Genomic DNA, 18,885 nt, shown 5'->3' with positions numbered 1-18,885 from the left:
CTATTTACAATAACATCAAAAAGTAAAAATAAAACATCTAAAAGTGCAACAGTAATTGTGCAAGTTTATTACAGAGAAAATTATAAAACATTATTAAAATGATGAAGGGAATACACTATATACATGAATTATAACACTCATTATTATAAAGATATGATTAATAGATTCAGTGTAATCTCAATGAAACCCCCAACAGATTGATGTGTTTATTTGTTTGGTTTTTGAAATTAGCCAAAAATTGCCAAGGCAATGTTGAAGAAAATCAATAAAGTGTATATTAATTCCCTATTGCTGTCCTAATAACAAGTTACTACAAACTTAGCAGCTTAAAACACCCATTTATTATCTCCAGTTTCTATGGGTCAGAAATCTTGGTGCAGCATGGCTCAGCTGGTTCTCTGCTTAGAGTCTCACAAGGATAAAATCAAGGTATCAGCCAGGCTGTGTTCCTGTCTAGACACTCTAGGAGAGAATACATTTCCAGGTTCATTTAGGATGTTGGCAACACTAAGTTCCAAGCAGCTGCAGGACAGAGGTCCCCATTTCCTTGCTGTCCATCAAGTGGGGTTTAGTCTAGCTTTTAGAGGCTCCCTACATTCCCTGGCTCATGGTCCCCTTCCAAAGGCAGTAGTAGCAGGTCAAGTTCTTTTCATTGCTCTGAGTCAAATCCCTCTGACCTCTCCTTCTTCCCCTTTCCTCTTCTGCTTCCTTCTTCTGCCTTCTTCTCTTCTGACTTTTCTATTTTTAAGGGCTTGTGTGATTATATGGGACCCACCAAAATAATCTCACTATTTTAGGTCTGTTGATTAGTAACTTTAATTACATCTGCAAAATCACTTCACAGCACTTCCTAGGTTAGTGTTCAACTGAACAATTTGGACAGAAATGTTGGGAAAACATCTTTAGAATTCCACCTATCAAAAAACAGGGAAGTTTGATTTACTGGATATCAACCTAATTATGAATCTAAAGTAATTAAGAAAATATGATACCAGCACAAAAACAGACAAACATAATACAGAATATAGAGTCTAGAAACTGACCTGTTTCTGGGCACAGACACTTGGTTTACAAAAAAGGGTAGCACTGCAAAACAGTGGGAAAGAACAATTCTTTTCAGTAATTTGTGCTGGGACATCAGGACATTCACAGGGAAATGAAACCTACCCCCATCTCACACCACACAGAAAAAAATCAACTTCAGAAGGATTACAGATCTAAATATGAAAAGCATAATAACAACAAAGCTTCTGAAAGATAATACCGGAGAGTGGGACTTTAGGAATAGTGGCATGAGGAGCTCGGTGGACCACTTCTCCAGTAAAACAACGATTTAACTGGTGAAAAAAAAAATTTTTAAACAACCAACCATTTAATGTCTCTGAAAATTGTCCTAAGGGCACACAGCAAATGGAAAAACATTTATTCAAGAAAACATACTAAACAGAGGTGAGAACAGCAAGTATCCATGACATATGGGCCATAAGCCACTCCCAATTACACCCCTCCACTCAGGGTGACAGAAGTTCTACACCAGACAGGTGCTACAGGAGCTCCCACACTCCAGCCTAGGACTAAAATTTCACCCCAATAGGGGAAGGCTGCTGGCATCTCTCAACTGTTGCACCCCCCAGCTCCATGTTGCAGAAACTCCATGCCAGGGAGTCCTGGATGAAAAGAACAGGGGTCCCTCCATCCAACCATCCCCCATGTATAAGGCAGAAAAGCTCTTCTCCAGGTGGAGTAGGCCAAAAACACTAGGTCCCAATTCCTCACTCATAAGGCAGAAGTTCTTTACCAGGAGGGGCAAGATGAAAGTTGGATTTACTCTCCTTGCCCAGCACACTACTCCTAGAGTGGGTGTCACTTCAAGAGAAGTGATCTCCTTGCCTCTGACCCTAATTTCACTGAGGCAAGGCAGAGGTTCTTCCCAGGGGAAAAGGTAGACCATTAGGAACAGAAAGCTCTGTCCACCCCACCTGACAGAATGACTTTACTAGGACAGACTGGGGGGAACCTCATTTCTAAGGGCAATGTCCAAAACTATGGAGATCCTGGAGGTGAATAACTAAAAGGAAGCAGGTAGTTCCACAACAGTAGTAGCAACAAGCAAAGCTACAAACCAGCTAGAAGTTTAACAGAGAGAACGAGGCAAAGAAAAAGGCAGTAAGATTCCTCAAGGTAAGCAGCACAAGTCTCAAAGGCTGGCAACACTTCGCTTCTGCAGAGACCTGACTTTAATGCAATCAATCTATGGAGCAATTTATGGCCTGGGATGTCGGCGAAAACAACAGAGCAATAAGCTAGCAGTCAGTGGAGGCTGACAGCTGGCGATGACAGCAATAGAGGCAGACCAGCCAAAAGCTTAATGGGGAGATCAGGGAAAGAGGCAAAGAAAACAAGGCCAAAACCAATCAGCTCTGGTGGTCAGGGAGACTGCACATGACTTTGAGAGGGCCCAGATGTTGGACTCATCAGACAGAGTTTAAAGCAGCTATTATAAATATGTTCAAAGAACTAAAGGAAATCATGTTTCAATAATTAAAGGAAGGTATTATTACAATGTCTCATCAAGCGAGAATATCAATGAAAAATAGGAATTACACAAAATAATCAAATGAGAAAATATGAATACTAGTAAAGAGCATAACTGCATATTTCTTCTCCTTTCTTCCCTTAACTAATTTAAAAAGCAATTACACATACAACATGTATATAACTGTATTGTTGGGTCTATAACATAGAAAACAATATATTTGACAGTAACAGCACAAAGGAGACATATGGAAACAAACTTTATTGGAGTAAGGATATAACATCATATGGTATAAATCAAATCTACATGAGGTAACATCGACATATATACACTACAAATGTAAAATAGATAGCTAGTGGGAAGCAGTTGCATAGCACAGGGAGATCAGCTCAGTGCTTTATGACCACCTAGAGGGGTGCGATAGGGAGGGTGGGAGGGAGGCACAAGAGGAAGAGGATATGGGGATATATGTATACATATAGCTGATTCACTTTGTTATACAGCAGAAACTAACACAACATTGTAAAGCAATTATACTCCAATAAAGATTAAAAGAAAACCTACATGAGGAAATGAAGAGAACCAGGAATAATACATAAGGTCAGTACAAAAACGATAAAGGGGTTTTCCTTTCTCATCTCAGTTTATTTAAAAAAGACTATAAATCATATAAAATATTTATAACAATTTATTCTGGGGTAACATATAGCAACATATATAACAAAAAAAGGGGAGGATGGAGTAGAGCTATATAAAGAATAAAGTTTCTATATACTGCTTAAATTAAGTTAGTGTAAATCTGAAGCAGATTTTGATAAGATGTATAACGTAAACTTAGAGCCATCACTAAGAAAGTAACTCAAAAAAGAATTAAAAATAACAAAAGCAATTAAAATGTTACAATAGAATATACTCAATGCAGAAGAAAACAGTAATGTAGGTACAGAAGGATAAAAAGACATGAGACACAGAGAAAACAAAATGCAGGGCTTTCCTGGTGGCACAGTGGATGAGAGTCCACCTGCCGATGCAGGGAGACGGGTTCGTGCCCCGGCTCGGGAAGATCCCACATGCCGCGGAGTGGCTGCGCCCATGAACCATGGCTTGGGAAGATCCCACATGCCGCGGAGCAGCTGGGCCCGTGAGCCAAGGCCGCTCAGCCTGCGTGTCCGGAGCCTGTGCTCCGCAACGGGACAGGCCACAACAGTGAGGGGCCCGCGTACCGCAAAAAAAAAAAAAATGCAAAATGGCAGACATAAATCCAACCATAACAAACATATTGAATGTGAACGGACTAAGCAATATAATCAAGAGGCAGAGACTGTGGGAATCGATTAAAAAAGAACAAGATCAAATTAAATACTGTCCACAAAAGACACACTTTAGATCCAAAGACACAAATGGGATAAAAATAAATGGATGGAAAAAGACCCTGCAAACAGCAACCACAGAAGAACTGAAGTGGATATACTAATATCAGCTTCTAAAATAATTTTAGAGATGAAGAGAAACATTTTATAACAAAGGGTCAATCCATCAGTAAGACATAAAAATTATAAACATATGTGTACCTTATAACAGACCTTCAAAATACTTGAAACAAAGCTGACAGAAACAAAGGGAGAAAAAGGCAATTCAAAACTAGCTGGCAGATTTCAATACTCCATTTTCAATAGCAAATAGAACTAAGCAGAAAAACAAAAAGGAAGTAGAAAACAAACACAATAAACCAACTAGACCTAAAAGACATCTAGAGAATACTACATTCGACAACAGAATACATGTTCTTCTAAGGCACACATGGAACACTCTCCAAGAGAAACCATATGCTAGGCCACAAAACAAGAATCAACAAATTTAAAAGAGGTGAAAGCACACAAAGTATGTTCTCTGACCACAATGGAATTAAATTAGAAATCAATTACAGAAGAAAATTTGGGAAATTCACAAATATGTGGAAATTAACATACTCCTAAATTACCAATAAGTCAAAGGAAGAAAACAAAAGGAAAATTAGAAAATGCTTGAAATGAATAAAAACAAAAACACAACATATCAGAACCTACGGGATGGAACTTGCACAAGCCCCTTAGATAGCCTCATCCCCCAGAGGGCAGACAGCAGAAGCAAAAAGAACTACAATTCTGCAGCCTGTGGAACAAAAACCACACTCATAGAAAGACAGACAAGACGAAAAGGCAGAGGGCTATGTACCAGATGAAGGAACAAGATAAAACCCCAGAAAAACAACTAAATGAAGTGGAGATAGGCAATCTTCCAGAAAAAGAATTCAGAATAATGATAGTGAAGATTATCCAAGACGTCAGAAAAAGAATGGAGGCGAAGATGGAGAAGATGCAAGAAATGTTTCACAAAGATCTAGAAGAATTAAAGAACAAATAGACAGAGATAAACAATACAATAAATGAAATGAAAAATACACAAGGAATCAACACCAGAATAACTGAGGCAGAAAAACGGATAAGTGACCTGGAAGACAGAATGGTGGAATTCACTGCTTGAAAATTAATAAGAAAACACAAGCTTTAAATGACACAAGAGACCATAGAAACTTAATTGATATTTATAGGACATTCCATGCAAAAACAGCAGATTACACTTTCTTCTCAAGTACGCATGGAACATTCTCCAGGATAGATCACATCTTCGCAAGGTCACAAATCAAGCCTCAGTAAATTTAAGAAAACTGAAATCATATCAAGCATCTTTTCTGACCAAATGAAACACATCACAATGAAAACACGACGATCCAAAACCTATGGGATGCAGCAAAAGCAGTTTTAAGAGGGAAGTTTATAGCTATAAAAACCTACCTCAAGAAACAAGAAAAATCTGAAATAAATAAATTTAACCTTACAGCTAAAGGAACTAGAGAGAAGAAGAACAAACAAAACCCAAAGATGATGAATGGATAAAGAAGATGTGGTACATATATACAATGGAATATTACTCAGCCATAAAAAGGAACAAAATTGGGTCATTTGTAGAGACGTGGATGAATCTAGAGACTGTCATACAGAGTGAATTAAGTCAGAAAGAGAATAACAAATATTGTATATTAACGCATATATGTGGAGCCTAGAAAAATGGTACAGATGAACCGGTTTGCAGGGCAGAAATTGAGACACAGATGTAGAGAATAAACGTATGGCCACCAAGGCGGGGAAGTGGTGGGGGGTGGCGGTGGTGGTGTGATGAATTGGGCGATTGGGATTGACATGTATACACTGATGTGTATAAAATGGATGACTAATAAGAACCTGCTGTATAATAAAATTTTTAAATTCAAAAAAAAAGATTTGTAAATATTGTTAAATTTATTTATTTATTAACCTTTGCAAATTTTTATATTGCGTGTTTTACAACTTGTGTAATATATCAGCATATACTGTAACATTTTACAAAAAAGAAAAAGAACTTACAGGGTGAATTAATTGAGTGCTTACAGGGAAATTTACAGTTGTAAATGCCTATATTAAAAAAGAGAAAACATAGGAAAACATTTTTCATGTATTGAGATACTTCTTAAATACCATAATGGAGTGGGGGAATAGGCCACAGAACTGGGGAAGGGTGTTAATAAAAAAAAAAAAGTACTTATCCAAAATACAAAAAGAATTTCTTCAATTAATTTTTTATTTTTGTAAAGAGAAACAACACAAAGGAAAACTGATCATACGATCTGAACAGGTACTTCACAAGATATATCCAAAAGTCAATAAACTTATGAAAAAATGGTAAACCTCTGAACTCATCAGGGAAATGACAATTAAAACCACAAATAACACCTCATATCCACCAGAATATCAAAAATAAATAATTTTAACAATTCCAGTTGTCGGTGAGGGTGTAGAGCAATGGGAACTCTCATATACTGTTCATGGAAATGTAAATTGTTACAACCACTTTGGGAAACTGGCAGTATCTACTAAAGGCAAACACACACATAGCCTATAACCCAGTAAATTTACTGTTAGGTATATACTCAACAGAAATTAATAGCACATGAAGAGACAGGTATAAATATGTTCATACAGCATTATTAGTCATAATAGAGAAGTGGAAACAACCCAAACATCTATCAACAGATTGCATAAATAAACTGTGGTATACACATACAAGTAATATTATAGAGCAATGAAAGTGAACAACAGTTACAGGAATTAACATGGATGAAACTCTAAAACATACATGAAACAAAAGCAGTTAGAAAAAATATATATACTGTATGAGCCCATTTATATAAAATTCAGAACAGGCATAATTAAGTCAGAATAGTGATTGCTTTGGAGGGAAGGGAGAAGGTAGTGAATGACTGATGAATGCAGGAAGAGAGCTCTGAAATGCTGCCTATGTTCTATTTCTTAACTGAGTGGTCGTTACCTACATCGATTTATAGTAATTCACTGAGCATTATTTATCGTGTGCATTTTCTGTATGTATTAATATTGTGATACAATAATGAAAGGTAAAGCACCATATAACATTAAAAAATAAAATCAACTGAATCACAGTAAAATTAGAGTACTTGAACTTTAGAGAGTAATAATTTTTTAAAGACTGGGCTTTTGATATAAATATTAAGTTCAGTCTCACTAGCAATCAAGACATACCAACTGAAACAAAATGATAACATTTAATAGTTAAACTGGAGGAAAACTGTCTAATTCCCTTCTCTAGGGAATACTCTGTTCAGCCCTATTGACAGAAATACGATTTCCTTCCTTCCCACTTTTCCTTTTTAAAAAACTTTCCTTCACAGCACTGGAGAGGGTTGCTCTATGATCCACAGGAGAATAGTGCTACTGTGGTTCCTGAATTTCCAGTTTCTAGTTCAGTCCCCTTGAGACCTAAATGGGTTCTAAGAGACACTCAGCCCTATATCCTTCTAATAATAAATTTGTTTTGCTAAAGTTTTTTTCTAGCAACCAAATGACCAATGAATATAACACCTTGATATAGGATAGGCTACAACCACATTACATAAAAATTCTGTTTATATCAGAAGTTGAAATTGGCATCACAAATTGTTTTATCTGACCCACAAAGTGTTTTTTTTTTTTTTAAGTATAAATTACATGTTATGAATTGTAGTCTTCCTCACTAGACTCTGCCCAAGCTCCTAGGAGACAAGGACTATATCTTACATACCTTTGTTTACCCAGTGCTATGCTCCAGGTCCAAAAATACTTGCTGAATGAATAAACAAACTATGCCAATAAGGTTTCTATAAAACTCTAAAGCTCTGACAATTGATTCACTTCTGAGAAGCAATAACAGATTTTAAAATCCTGGTTATCCCATAGGGAAAACAATAGTGACAATACACATTAAATGACATTAAAAAATTCATGCCCTTTTGCCCAATAAAGCAAATCATTAAAATGTAAAATAAAGAAATAAATCAAAGGAAGAAAAATTGTATGTATAATAAATACCACAATATTATATAGTGAAAAGAAATGAGACTAACAATTATGATTGTCACTTGAAATCTGCCTCTGTCATACACAACCCTGCAAGAATTCTTCAACAAGCCAGGGAGACAATCTATGTATGTCAAGTGTACTCTGGTCATAAGGATCTTAATCCAGATGGTACTTGTTCCCTATTCTTGACATTGAAACAAAGAAGAAAAAATTTTTAATTCTAAAGCATCCTTGTATCTAAATATAATAGTAACAGTTAACACATACTGACTTGTTAACACGCCACAAATTTCTCATTTAATTCTCACAACCTTATGAAATAGTTACTATCTCTTATCTCATCCTACAATCAAGAAAACCTAGGAATTCACTGGCAGTCCAGTGGTTAAGACTCCACGCTTCCACTGCAGGGGGCACGGATTTGATTCCTGGTCGGGGAACCAAGATCCCGAAAAGACGCATGGCCAAAAAAAAAAAAGCATTTAAGAAAAAAAAGAAAGAAAGAAAATCTACAGATGCATGGAGAGGTTAAGTAACTTACTACAGTAAGTGGCAAAACCTAAACTGATATCCAGATCTAACAAATATGTGCTTGTAACTACTTCTACATAATAATGCTTCTAACATAAGGTACCAATATCTAAGTATAAAAAACTAAGTATAATGCTGTCAACTAGGTCAGAGAAGTAGGAGACACTGATAGGAAAGAGAAGTAGGGGGTCAAGAGCTTGCCGAGGACTGCCATTCATTAGCCTTTTGGGTTTGTTGTTTGAAACTATAAAATGAAAAATTTTTAAATAGTGAGAGAAATGCCCGGAGAAAATATAATAAAGCATTTGATAAACTGGATTAGATACATGTTCAGTATGAAGATCGCAACCCTTTGGTTAACTGCAAAGCACTGTGTTAATAATATTTAAGCCCAGTAATTCCTAGGATGAGGTGAACCCCACCTGGTTCAAAAATACATGCCTATCTCACGCATTGCTGCTATGAGTGGAACACAATTCTTCAAATAATAATTTGGCAATAGTTATCAAAAGCCTTTAATTAATTGTTTTATACTTTTTGCCCTGATAATTCCATCACTGGGAATCCTCTTCGGGGGGTGGGGGGAGCTTTTACTCAGAGATATTATATCAATATCTATTGTAGCCAAAAAGTAAAAGTAAAAAGAAAAGAAATAACCTAAATAACTAACTACGGTAGTTAAGATGTTTTTGTTCACCATGATCCATTCCTCAGGAAAACTACCATTCACCTAATTTGTGTGACCTTCAGTGGTCCGTCAATCATGGCTTTCTGTGGATTCCCCAACTCACTCTACCTACAGCCATAGTGGCTACCTTGCTGTACATCTCCCAGGTACCAGTGACTGGTTAAGGAACTGACAATCATAATACATCAGCATCAACCCAGAAGTGACATGTGGACATTAGGAAAAAGTTTTGTCTGTCAAGTGTGGTTGCTAAGCCAAAGGTATGTGACTGGGCTCCAGAAGCAAGAGGCTAGAAGAACCCAGAAATGGAGTCAAGAGGCTCAGTGACATTATTTGAGATGTTGGATCTAAGCTGTTTCCAAAGCCATTCCATCCTCCTCCACACATATAATTCCCAGTTACGTGAACCAGTAAATTCCTTTTTTAACTTACCAAAGCTTGTGTTAAGTTTTTATCACAGGTAAGCAAAAGAATCATGACTAACACACTACCAAAAGAAGAATGGTTAACTAAGTAAATTAGAGTACATCCATTCAGTATCCCTGTGGCTAAAATTCAGTGGAATAATGCTAACAGAATAGTATAACAGTTAAGAGCATGCACTCAGGAGCCTAGTCTGAATCCTGACTCTGCTACATATTCTCTGTGTCCTTGGGTTAGTTAGTTAACCTCTCTGTGGCTCAATTTCCTCATCTGTAAAATAGGGATACAATAGTACCTACTTCATGACTGTTAGAAGTAAATGAGTTACTATTTACAAAGTGCCTAGAACAAGTCCTATCATTAATAAGTATATGTATCTTTTAAATAAATGAGATAAGCAAAAATATATATACAAAGTTAACTAAACCATGTAACTTCACTGATGTTTTTTAAAATCTGTGCACAGAAAAAGGAAAAAGTATGTTTTTAAAAAAGCAAAAATACCCTATTTGTCAAAAAAAAAAAAAAGAAAAAGAAACATGCCTCAGGTCTCATGAAAGACAGGATGAATCTGATCGGCCTCATACAAATCCCCCTGACCTTCTCCAGAGGCACCATATTCACCATCAGACAAGAAGCACATACATAGTGTCAAGTGTGGAATTCTGAAATCACAATGTATGACATTAAACACAATACCAGCAAATACCAGGTTAAAGTTTAATTTAAACCTAGAAGTCATTTCTCCAACTAAACTAGTTTCCAGGGAAAGGTACAAATTTATGAGCAGAACGAACTCTTAATAATCCATATAAATGAAGGAGAACAAATATTATGTCAGCCCCCAAAACCACTCATATTTGGCTTTGCACTGCATCTTTGTAGCATACAAGCACTTTAACTTAAATAGAGGTATAACCTGTCTTTGTGAAATTCACAAAATTTCAAACCTAACAGCGAAGCCACATTGAGAAGATTTAAGTTTCACAACCTACCACCTATTTCAGATCTGCATCTTTCTACATCATGCTTTGAATTCCTATCAACCCTTTCAAATTCTTTCTCTCATTAGATACACTAAATAATACATGTTACCAAGGGATCTGTTTTGTATGCAATAATTAAAGCTTTAAGTGTTCTAAAAAATACTTCTTATAAGATGAATCAGATTAAGCTTCAAGCTTCCTTTCCCTGCCATATTGAATACTAATAAAACTCAAACATCTGCCACTAAAGCATCTCAATTTTGTTCAGAGCCTCATGCACCAGGTTAAAACCCTCCACAATAAGTGGACTATTCCTATATGGACAGTCAAAAATTCTCCATTCAAATTCTAATGTTTATTTGTTATTGATGTGGTGAGCTTATGAGGTCAAAATATTAAGATAAATGGCATCCCAATTTAATTATTAAATATGAAAGTAAGATTTTTCATTAGTATACCTCTAACATTTTCCATGAAACGTAAGATCTGTACAAATTGGTTTTGGATTTTTCTTCTTTTTAATCTTATCTCCACATACATACAAAACTCATGCAAAAAAATAATAATGACAAAGTTTACCAGTAAACTGAATGAGCCTAAAAGACTGATTGATTAGTAAATTAAAATATCTTAAGGAAAAACTAAGAAATTACCCAAAACTAAATTTCCATATCTTAGGCAATATATCCCAGTGGTTAAAATGCAGACTTGATTCAAATCTCAGCCCTAACATTTACTACTCTGTGTCATACTGGGCAAGTTTCTTTACTTCTCTGTGCTTTGGTTCCTCATCTGTAAAATGAGAATGATAATTGTATATACCTCACAGAGTTACGAGAATTAAATGAATTAACATGTACAAACAATAAACTTTAGCTATTATTGTTACCCATTATCACTCTCTAAAATATAACTTGCCTATGAATTACTAAAATGAGTATCTCCCTGGGTCTGAAATACGTGCATATTAAGTATACAATCACTCCGTTTAAAAAAAAAAAGCTTTAACAGATCTTCAACAAAACTTTTTGTTAGGTGCCACCTCTATAGAGCAGCAGTCCCCAACCTTCTGGCACCAGGGACCGGTTTTGTGGAAGACAATTTTTCCACGGACAGGGGTGGGGAATGGTTCAGGCGGTAATGCAAGCGACGGGGAGCAGCAGATGAAGCTTTGCTCACTCGACGCCACTCACTTCCTGCTGTGCAGCCCAGTCCCTAACAGGTCCCTAACAGGCTGCAGACCACAGCTGTAGCGGTCTCCCGGGGTTTGGGGACCCCTGCTCCAGAGGACATCCTACTACGCACTGAGAATATGGAAATGAACAAAACATAGTCTCTGAATTCAAGACCTTTCTGTCTAGTACACAAAAAAATAAAACTATAATAAAAGGTAGTATGGACAAGGGTGCTATGAAATAGACAATCCTATATGACACTAAGGAGCAGAGGAATCTAAGTCCGGGGGAAACACCCCAGAAATAATTTCTGAGGAACAATCACCTAGTTACTTCACTTCAGGGCACCACATTATTATTTATGTAATTTACACAGCTTTTAATATATTCATAACAGTATTTTAGAATATAGATCATTAAAAAGACAAGATCACCTAGCATACTACTGCTTACCATGCTCATAAATAAACTTAAAAATCTTTTGGTAATAATGAAGATGAGTATCTTCTCTTAACAAATTATAACATAACCTTGAAAAGGTCACATTGCTTCTTCAAGAAACATTTTTTTCACCAATAAATAAAAGCTACAAACTTTCCTCCAGTAAATTATAATTAGTGCTAATGTCAAACGAATAATATTTTTGAGCTGTTAGAGAACTCTGAAGGCTTCGAATTCAACTCCCTCATTTTACAGATGAAAAGGAGCCACAAAGTATAACGCAGAAAGCACTAAGCTGAAAGTCAGAAAACTGAATCTTGGTTCCACCTCTCCTACAGTAAAAGCCTAGGCAAATTATCTAAGTTTCCTCATCTGTAAAATGAGAGGTTTGGATTCATTTGCTTCCAAGGTCCCTTTCAGCTCTGTAATTCTCATTTTATGAAACTGAAGCAGAGACAGGCAACTTGCCCAAAGTCACCCAGTTAGTTAATGGCAAAATTGGGACTACACCTGGATTCCAATTATCAATGCACTTTCTCTTCTCTACCATACTACTTCTCCTACTTCACCATTCCTCTCAATTATTCTAAGATTTCTGGAAATTATTAAAGAGCATGAAGGAGTTTATTAAACTAAATGACTTAATCCTATGGTTCTTCTATAGAAAATGAGCTTTAAGTCTAAACGCAAGAAATACATGAAGTCTCAAGCTGTGTCACTTACTACACTTAAGTTGACCCCAAGAAAGTTACAGGAGTTTAACCTTGACTTCCCAGCATCTAAAATCTAACCTTTCAATACACCTCACAGAAGACATTATGTTCCACATTAAATTAAAATATGAATTGCTATAGGTAATGATAGCCATTACATGCATAATTCTCTCAATAAGATGAGAATTTAAATTCTTCACTTTATGTTCTGGTTTTATTTAATATGCATTTTTAAATTCAAGAGAGATCAGTTTAAACGCTTTGCCTTCATGCATCCTTTTTTCAGACTCTCTAGCTTTAAAACCATTAGATTAAACACATTACTTCTGAAATCACATACACAATTACAAATGAAAGACTATACAGACTGCTGACAGTTTCTCTTTCTGAACTGAACATCAGCCCCCCACAGCATTCTAAAATTCTGTGCTCAAGTATATGACAACTCTACTAAACTGTATCGTAAGCAGCATCTGATTCCCTAAAATGTCTTCAAAGCTTATTATATTTCACAGGGAATTCATCAGGATTTCAAGACTGACAGTGTTGATTCCAGAAAATACAGAAAAATCCTCAGAGGAAAAGCACAATAAAAATGCAAAAGAGTAATAAAGTCAATGATAGTTTCATGCTACTGACTTAAGAGAATATTCAAAAATATTCATGGATATGTAAGTACAGTTTAACTATATTTACGAATTTTCAAAGAATCACAGAATGTTTGCAATTTTTAACTGGATGGGACCTTAAGTCACTTAATCTAATAGCACACAAAATAAGAATCTACAGAATTTATCTCTAGCTCCCCCAGAAGTCTCCGTAGTTTGCTTTAAATTCTTTAAGCAGTTCTTTCATTGCTGGCCAAGTCTAGTAGTTATACAGTTTTTACATTCTTGTCAATAAATTATACTGAATTCATTCTGCGCCTTCCTAACTTTCACCTGCTGGTCCATCTTCTATAACAGCATAATGAACACATTCTCTCTTCAATTTATGTGATTGAAATGCCTGAAAACAGCTATACTTTTTCCCACCCTTTAGTGTCTTCTTTAGTCTAAATGTATGGTCCACAGATTTCTTGTAGGTCCTGAAGACACTTCCGGGATAAAATGTACTTCCACATCACAAGTACCTTTAAAAAAAAACTGCCACTTGGGGGGGGATGGTTAAAATAAATAAATAAATAAATAAATAAATAAATAAATAAAAAACTGCCACTTGTCGAATTTTGGTGTAATATCAAAGAATAACTTCCAAAAAGACTATTAAAACAATTCTTTTGGGTTTCCCTGGTGGCGCAGTGGTTGAGGGTCCGCCTGCCGATGCAGGGAACACGGGTTCGTGCCCCGGTCCGGGAAGATCCCACATGCCGCGGAGCAGCTGGGGCCATGAGCCATGGCCGCTGAGCCTGCGCGTCCGGAGTCTGTGCTCCGCAACGGGAGAGGCCACAGCAGTGAGAGGCCAACGTACCGCAAAAAAAAAATTAATTCTTTTGCAACTACATATCTATGTGAAGTTGGATTCTCTTCATATGCCTCAATCAAAATATATCTCAACAGACTGAAAGAAGAAAATCCAGCTGTCTTCTAGTAAGCCAGAAATTAAAGTGATTTGTAAAAATATAAAACAATGCCACCAGCCTCACTGAAGCGTGTTTTTGTTTTAATTTTTGGCTGCATTGGGTCTTCGTTGCTGTGCGCGGGCTTTCTCTAGTTGCGGTGCGTGGGCTTATCACTGAGTGCAGGTTCAATGCAGGCTCTCATTGAGTGCAGGCTCAGTAGTTGTGGCGCACGGGCTTAGTTGCTCTGCATTATGTGGGATCTTCCCGGATCAGGGATCAAACCGGTGTACCCTGAATTGGCAGGCAGATTCTTAACCACTGTGCTACCAGGGAAGTCCCCTCACTAAAGTTGTTGTTTAAGACTATCTTCATTTTAAAATTTGTTAACATGTAATCAGATTGTTATTTTTAGATAAATATTTTTGAAGTTATTTCATTTCAAATATAGTAAATATCAATAGACATAACCCACATAAACCAAATCTCTTCCTCAATAATTTTTAAGGGAGTAAAGGGGTCCTGAGACCAAAAAGGCTAAAGGACAGCCTATTTCTCAGGGGCAGATTCACAGACTTCTATCTATCTTGGATTTCCCTCTCTCCTCTAATATGTACATATGCCTCTGTAAGGGAGGCACCTACCACATATCTATATATTCATGAGCTAGAATCCTTAAACATACAACCCTGTCTTGCTCCAGCAGGTGACTTCAAGAAATTAAAGGGCCATCTGGTACACTTAACTAACTGTTAACATCTCCCTACAGGTATTACTCAATCATCTGGAGTCAAATACTTTAACTCTTCTGTCTAAAGGATGCAGTCTGTAAATATGGAACAGAGAGCAAGTTTATTTAAACTGCAATATTATCTTTTTGACCAAACTACTTTCATTATTTATATAAAAGTAAAGCAAATTATTCATATCTGGAAAGATGAAACAGAAAAGCCAAGTCTTTTGTATAACCATTTATTTGACTCTTAGCAGTAACCCATTCAAAAGTACCTATGTATTGATATGCAAAAAAACCACCGCTCATCTAGCCTGTACACACACCAGGTTCCTCGGCCTCGGCCAACAAACCTGACCTTATTTGAAAATTTAATTTCTTAACTTCCCACATCCTTATTCACAGATTAGAAGATAAAGTGGGATAGAGAATTTAGCCACAGGTTTAAAAGACCCAATGTGAAATCTAGAGCTACACTGCTGAGCACCTCTCAGAGAATTTTAAGATTGATAAAGGAAAAGCTTTGGCACTCCGAGGGAAGAAAGAAGTCTATACTGTATCATATAAATTCCTAAATCTTATGAGTTAGGCTTATAGATACTTATGGAACAACTTTGAAAATAGCCCATTTTCAAAGTAAAGTTTGCTTAAAAGGAGTTCTTCACATATGTAACTTTATATATGTACATATACATATGTGTGTATCTCTTTTAAGTTTAAAAATTTCTATTATATATTACATTTAATTGGCTCCATTTTTCAAGAAACAAAGTTTAGGGCTTCCCTGGTGGCGCAGTGGTTGGGGGTCCGCCTGCCGATGCAGGGGACACGGGTTCATGCCCCGGTCCGGGAGGATCCCACATGCCGCGGAGCGGCTGGGCCCGTGAGCCATAGCTGCTGAGCCTGCGCGTCCCGAGCCTGTGCTCCGCGACAGGAGAGGCCTCAGCAGTGAGAGGCCCGAGTACTGAAAAAAAAAAAAAAAAAAAAGAAAGAAAGAAAGAAACAAAGTTTATTCTCTCCTTGATACATACACTCAAGTTCCATTAATAGTAATGGTTCTTACTATCTATCAGTCACCAGCAATCAAAGCTCTCAATTTACATCACTTTACACAACATACTAATGTTACTTGGAAAAGATGCAAAGCACTTGTTAAAATTAAAACTGGGATCACACTCAAAAGAAAATGTTTCCATCTTGATACCTAGGGCTTCATATATGCAATTCCTATTAGCGTTTGTGAAATCTGAAACTATAGCTTCAAGATGAATATATATAATCCTAGAGAGAATTAACAGTTTTAACTTACTTCCTGGTTGGTCAAAAAAAGCAATGTACCACTGTCACCATACAGGTACTTGGGTGTGAAGTATAACTTCCACAAAAGCATGTCCTGTTATTTCATTAGTAAATAGAGACACACTATTCTGGTTACATAAAAATCCAAACTGATGGACAAAATTTCTGGTTATTTGGAGGGTCAAACTAAATTATTCCAACCCCTGAAAAATTTAAAACATCAGGAAAATTGCAGAATAGTATGAAAATTTTTTAACTAGAGTTGAAGTAACCTCAGAAACTCACAATCTAGATTTTTCAGCCCCCAAATTATTAATTACAGATGTTACAGATGAGCAATTCAACACTATGCCCTCAGTATCTAGCACAGTGCTTAGCTCACAGAAATGGCTCAGCAAATATTTAAGAAATGAATGAAAAAAAGATATAGCCTTAAAAGAGAGTCTTTCCCAAGACCATCATTTACTATCACTCATTACACTATCATTCCTAACACTATCATTAAGCATCTTAATAAAAGTACAGACAAAAGTAAAAGCATGCTAAAAGCACCAACTGCTCTGTTTACAAAATAGATTTTAAAACATTCATTTACAAATTTTCAAATGCAAAAAGAAAAATCTCCAGGTGTACTAAATTTGAGTGAGTCAATAAATAAACTTTTATCTTCTAATAATCAGAACTCAGGGTTGGGGGTGAGATGGAAACGGGAAATGTCATGTCAATGTATTCAACATGCTTAATGGATGCCATAAATCAAACCTTCTCCTGAATTTTCCAGAGCAAATTCATACCAATCTTTGAGCCTATTGTCACTTTCACACATGCTCACAGGAACAAAATGACAAAGAATGCTGTGCCTGAACCACTGGATTCAGGGCACAAACCACTTGATTAACATATGTCAAGGCTCTGAGTCGTAAATATTGACAGATATTTTCAAGATAAATTAATCCCACCGACTCCTGCATAAATCAAAGCTCCTGGTATCTTTAAAGGATTCACTAGACTACTGGACTTCCAGACGTCTTTTCTGAAAATGTGGCTACAGTCTCCCTGTGTGAAACAACCGGCGGTGAACAACCCATTTACCAATTGCTGATGAATACCGCTAAACGTTTTCCAGACAAAAGAGCGTTAAACGTGATTCTACGCACATTTATTCTTCCCCCATAATTCTCCCAAATTTCATTTTATGTCGTATACTTAAAGTTAAATACAGCAAGTTGAAATTTTAGTCAAAAGCACTCCGATGTCTTACTAGCTGTGTAACTGCTACATCTGGTGGCAGCACACTTGCATGCAAGAAGCCAGAAAACTTAGAAAACAATTGTAACCGATCTGGTGCGTGTTTGCAGTAACCTTTACGCAGATATTTCCCACAAAACCCACGACCCTGTCAAAGAACCGTAGCCTACTTGCAGTAGAGAGAGAACGCACAAACACGCAGGAGATGATGGCGAAGCAAAGTTGCAACCATCTGGAGGGATGGTTTTAAAAGCCTGCCCACGAATCAGTCTGTCGTTTAAACTGCTCTAGGGGGCCAGGCAAGGGATCAAAGTCGGCTTTGATAATTTCAGAGGCTCCCCGCAAAGGGCAGAGACCCTGCAAACGAGAGGCATCCTCCAGGTCCTGGGCAGCAAAGCTCGCAGAGCGGGGACCGCCTCTAGGGGAGGAGTGCGCGAGGGAAGGGGAGGGGGCTCGAGGATGAATGCTTCACCAAGAGGGAAAATCCACCAGAGACCCGAGGCCAGGAGGTTAAGAGTACTGAGTGTACTAGCAAATGGAGCAGAAAGGGGCTCGCGTCCGGGGTCAGGCTTCCCATCCCAGCAGGACTGGCTCTTAAGAAGCCCAGGCGAGTCTGTGCGCCGCGCCTCGCTCCGGCCCCTCCAGCGCGCACCCCCTCGTCGGTCTTCTCAGCCACCCGCGAACCACCACCCACACACGGAGCACTACCTCCCCGGAGCCGGGAGGCCTCGAGTCCACCTCGCCCCCTCCCCCACCCCGGGGTCGGAGGAAGGAGACGCGGGGGCGCGGGGACCGCGGCGCAGGAGGGGAGGCCCGCGAGCGGGCGCGGGCGCGACGGCGCTTACCTTCCCTGGGCCTCCCGGATGGCGGCGTGTGATTCAGCAGGGACCTGGCCGCCGTCGCCGAGCCCGGGGTTGGAGACGTGGAGAGCTGGGACCAAGATGGCGGCCCCTCCAAACTTCCACTGCTACTTTGGACACTCATCAAGCTACTTTCTGGGAACCCGACTCCCCCCCTGCGACGGCAGCGGCGGCAACGGCAACGGCACCGGCACCCGCCTCCGTCATGGCGGGGGCCGCGCTGAGGGCGAGCGAGAGAGCGAGG

General features: G+C 38.0%; 1 protein-coding gene across 1 annotated transcript in view; it reads right to left on the bottom strand.

Moving 5' to 3' along the window:
- Positions 1-18,879, bottom strand: part of TLK1 (tousled like kinase 1) — a 137,282-nt gene extending 118,403 nt beyond the window's left edge. Inside the window, exon 1 of the mRNA XM_024765710.1 lies at positions 18,627-18,879. Within this exon, the coding sequence (XP_024621478.1) occupies positions 18,627-18,765 (139 nt within the window). The 5' untranslated portion in view covers positions 18,766-18,879. The remainder of the gene's footprint in view (positions 1-18,626) is intronic.
- Positions 18,880-18,885: the final 6 nt, after the last annotated feature.

Source organism: Neophocaena asiaeorientalis, unplaced genomic scaffold (genome assembly GCF_003031525.2).
Source record: "Neophocaena asiaeorientalis asiaeorientalis breed wild unplaced genomic scaffold, Neophocaena_asiaeorientalis_V1.1 scaffold721, whole genome shotgun sequence".
Classification (NCBI taxonomy): domain Eukaryota; kingdom Metazoa; phylum Chordata; class Mammalia; order Artiodactyla; family Phocoenidae; genus Neophocaena; species Neophocaena asiaeorientalis.
This window is presented reverse-complemented; position numbering and strand designations above follow the sequence as displayed.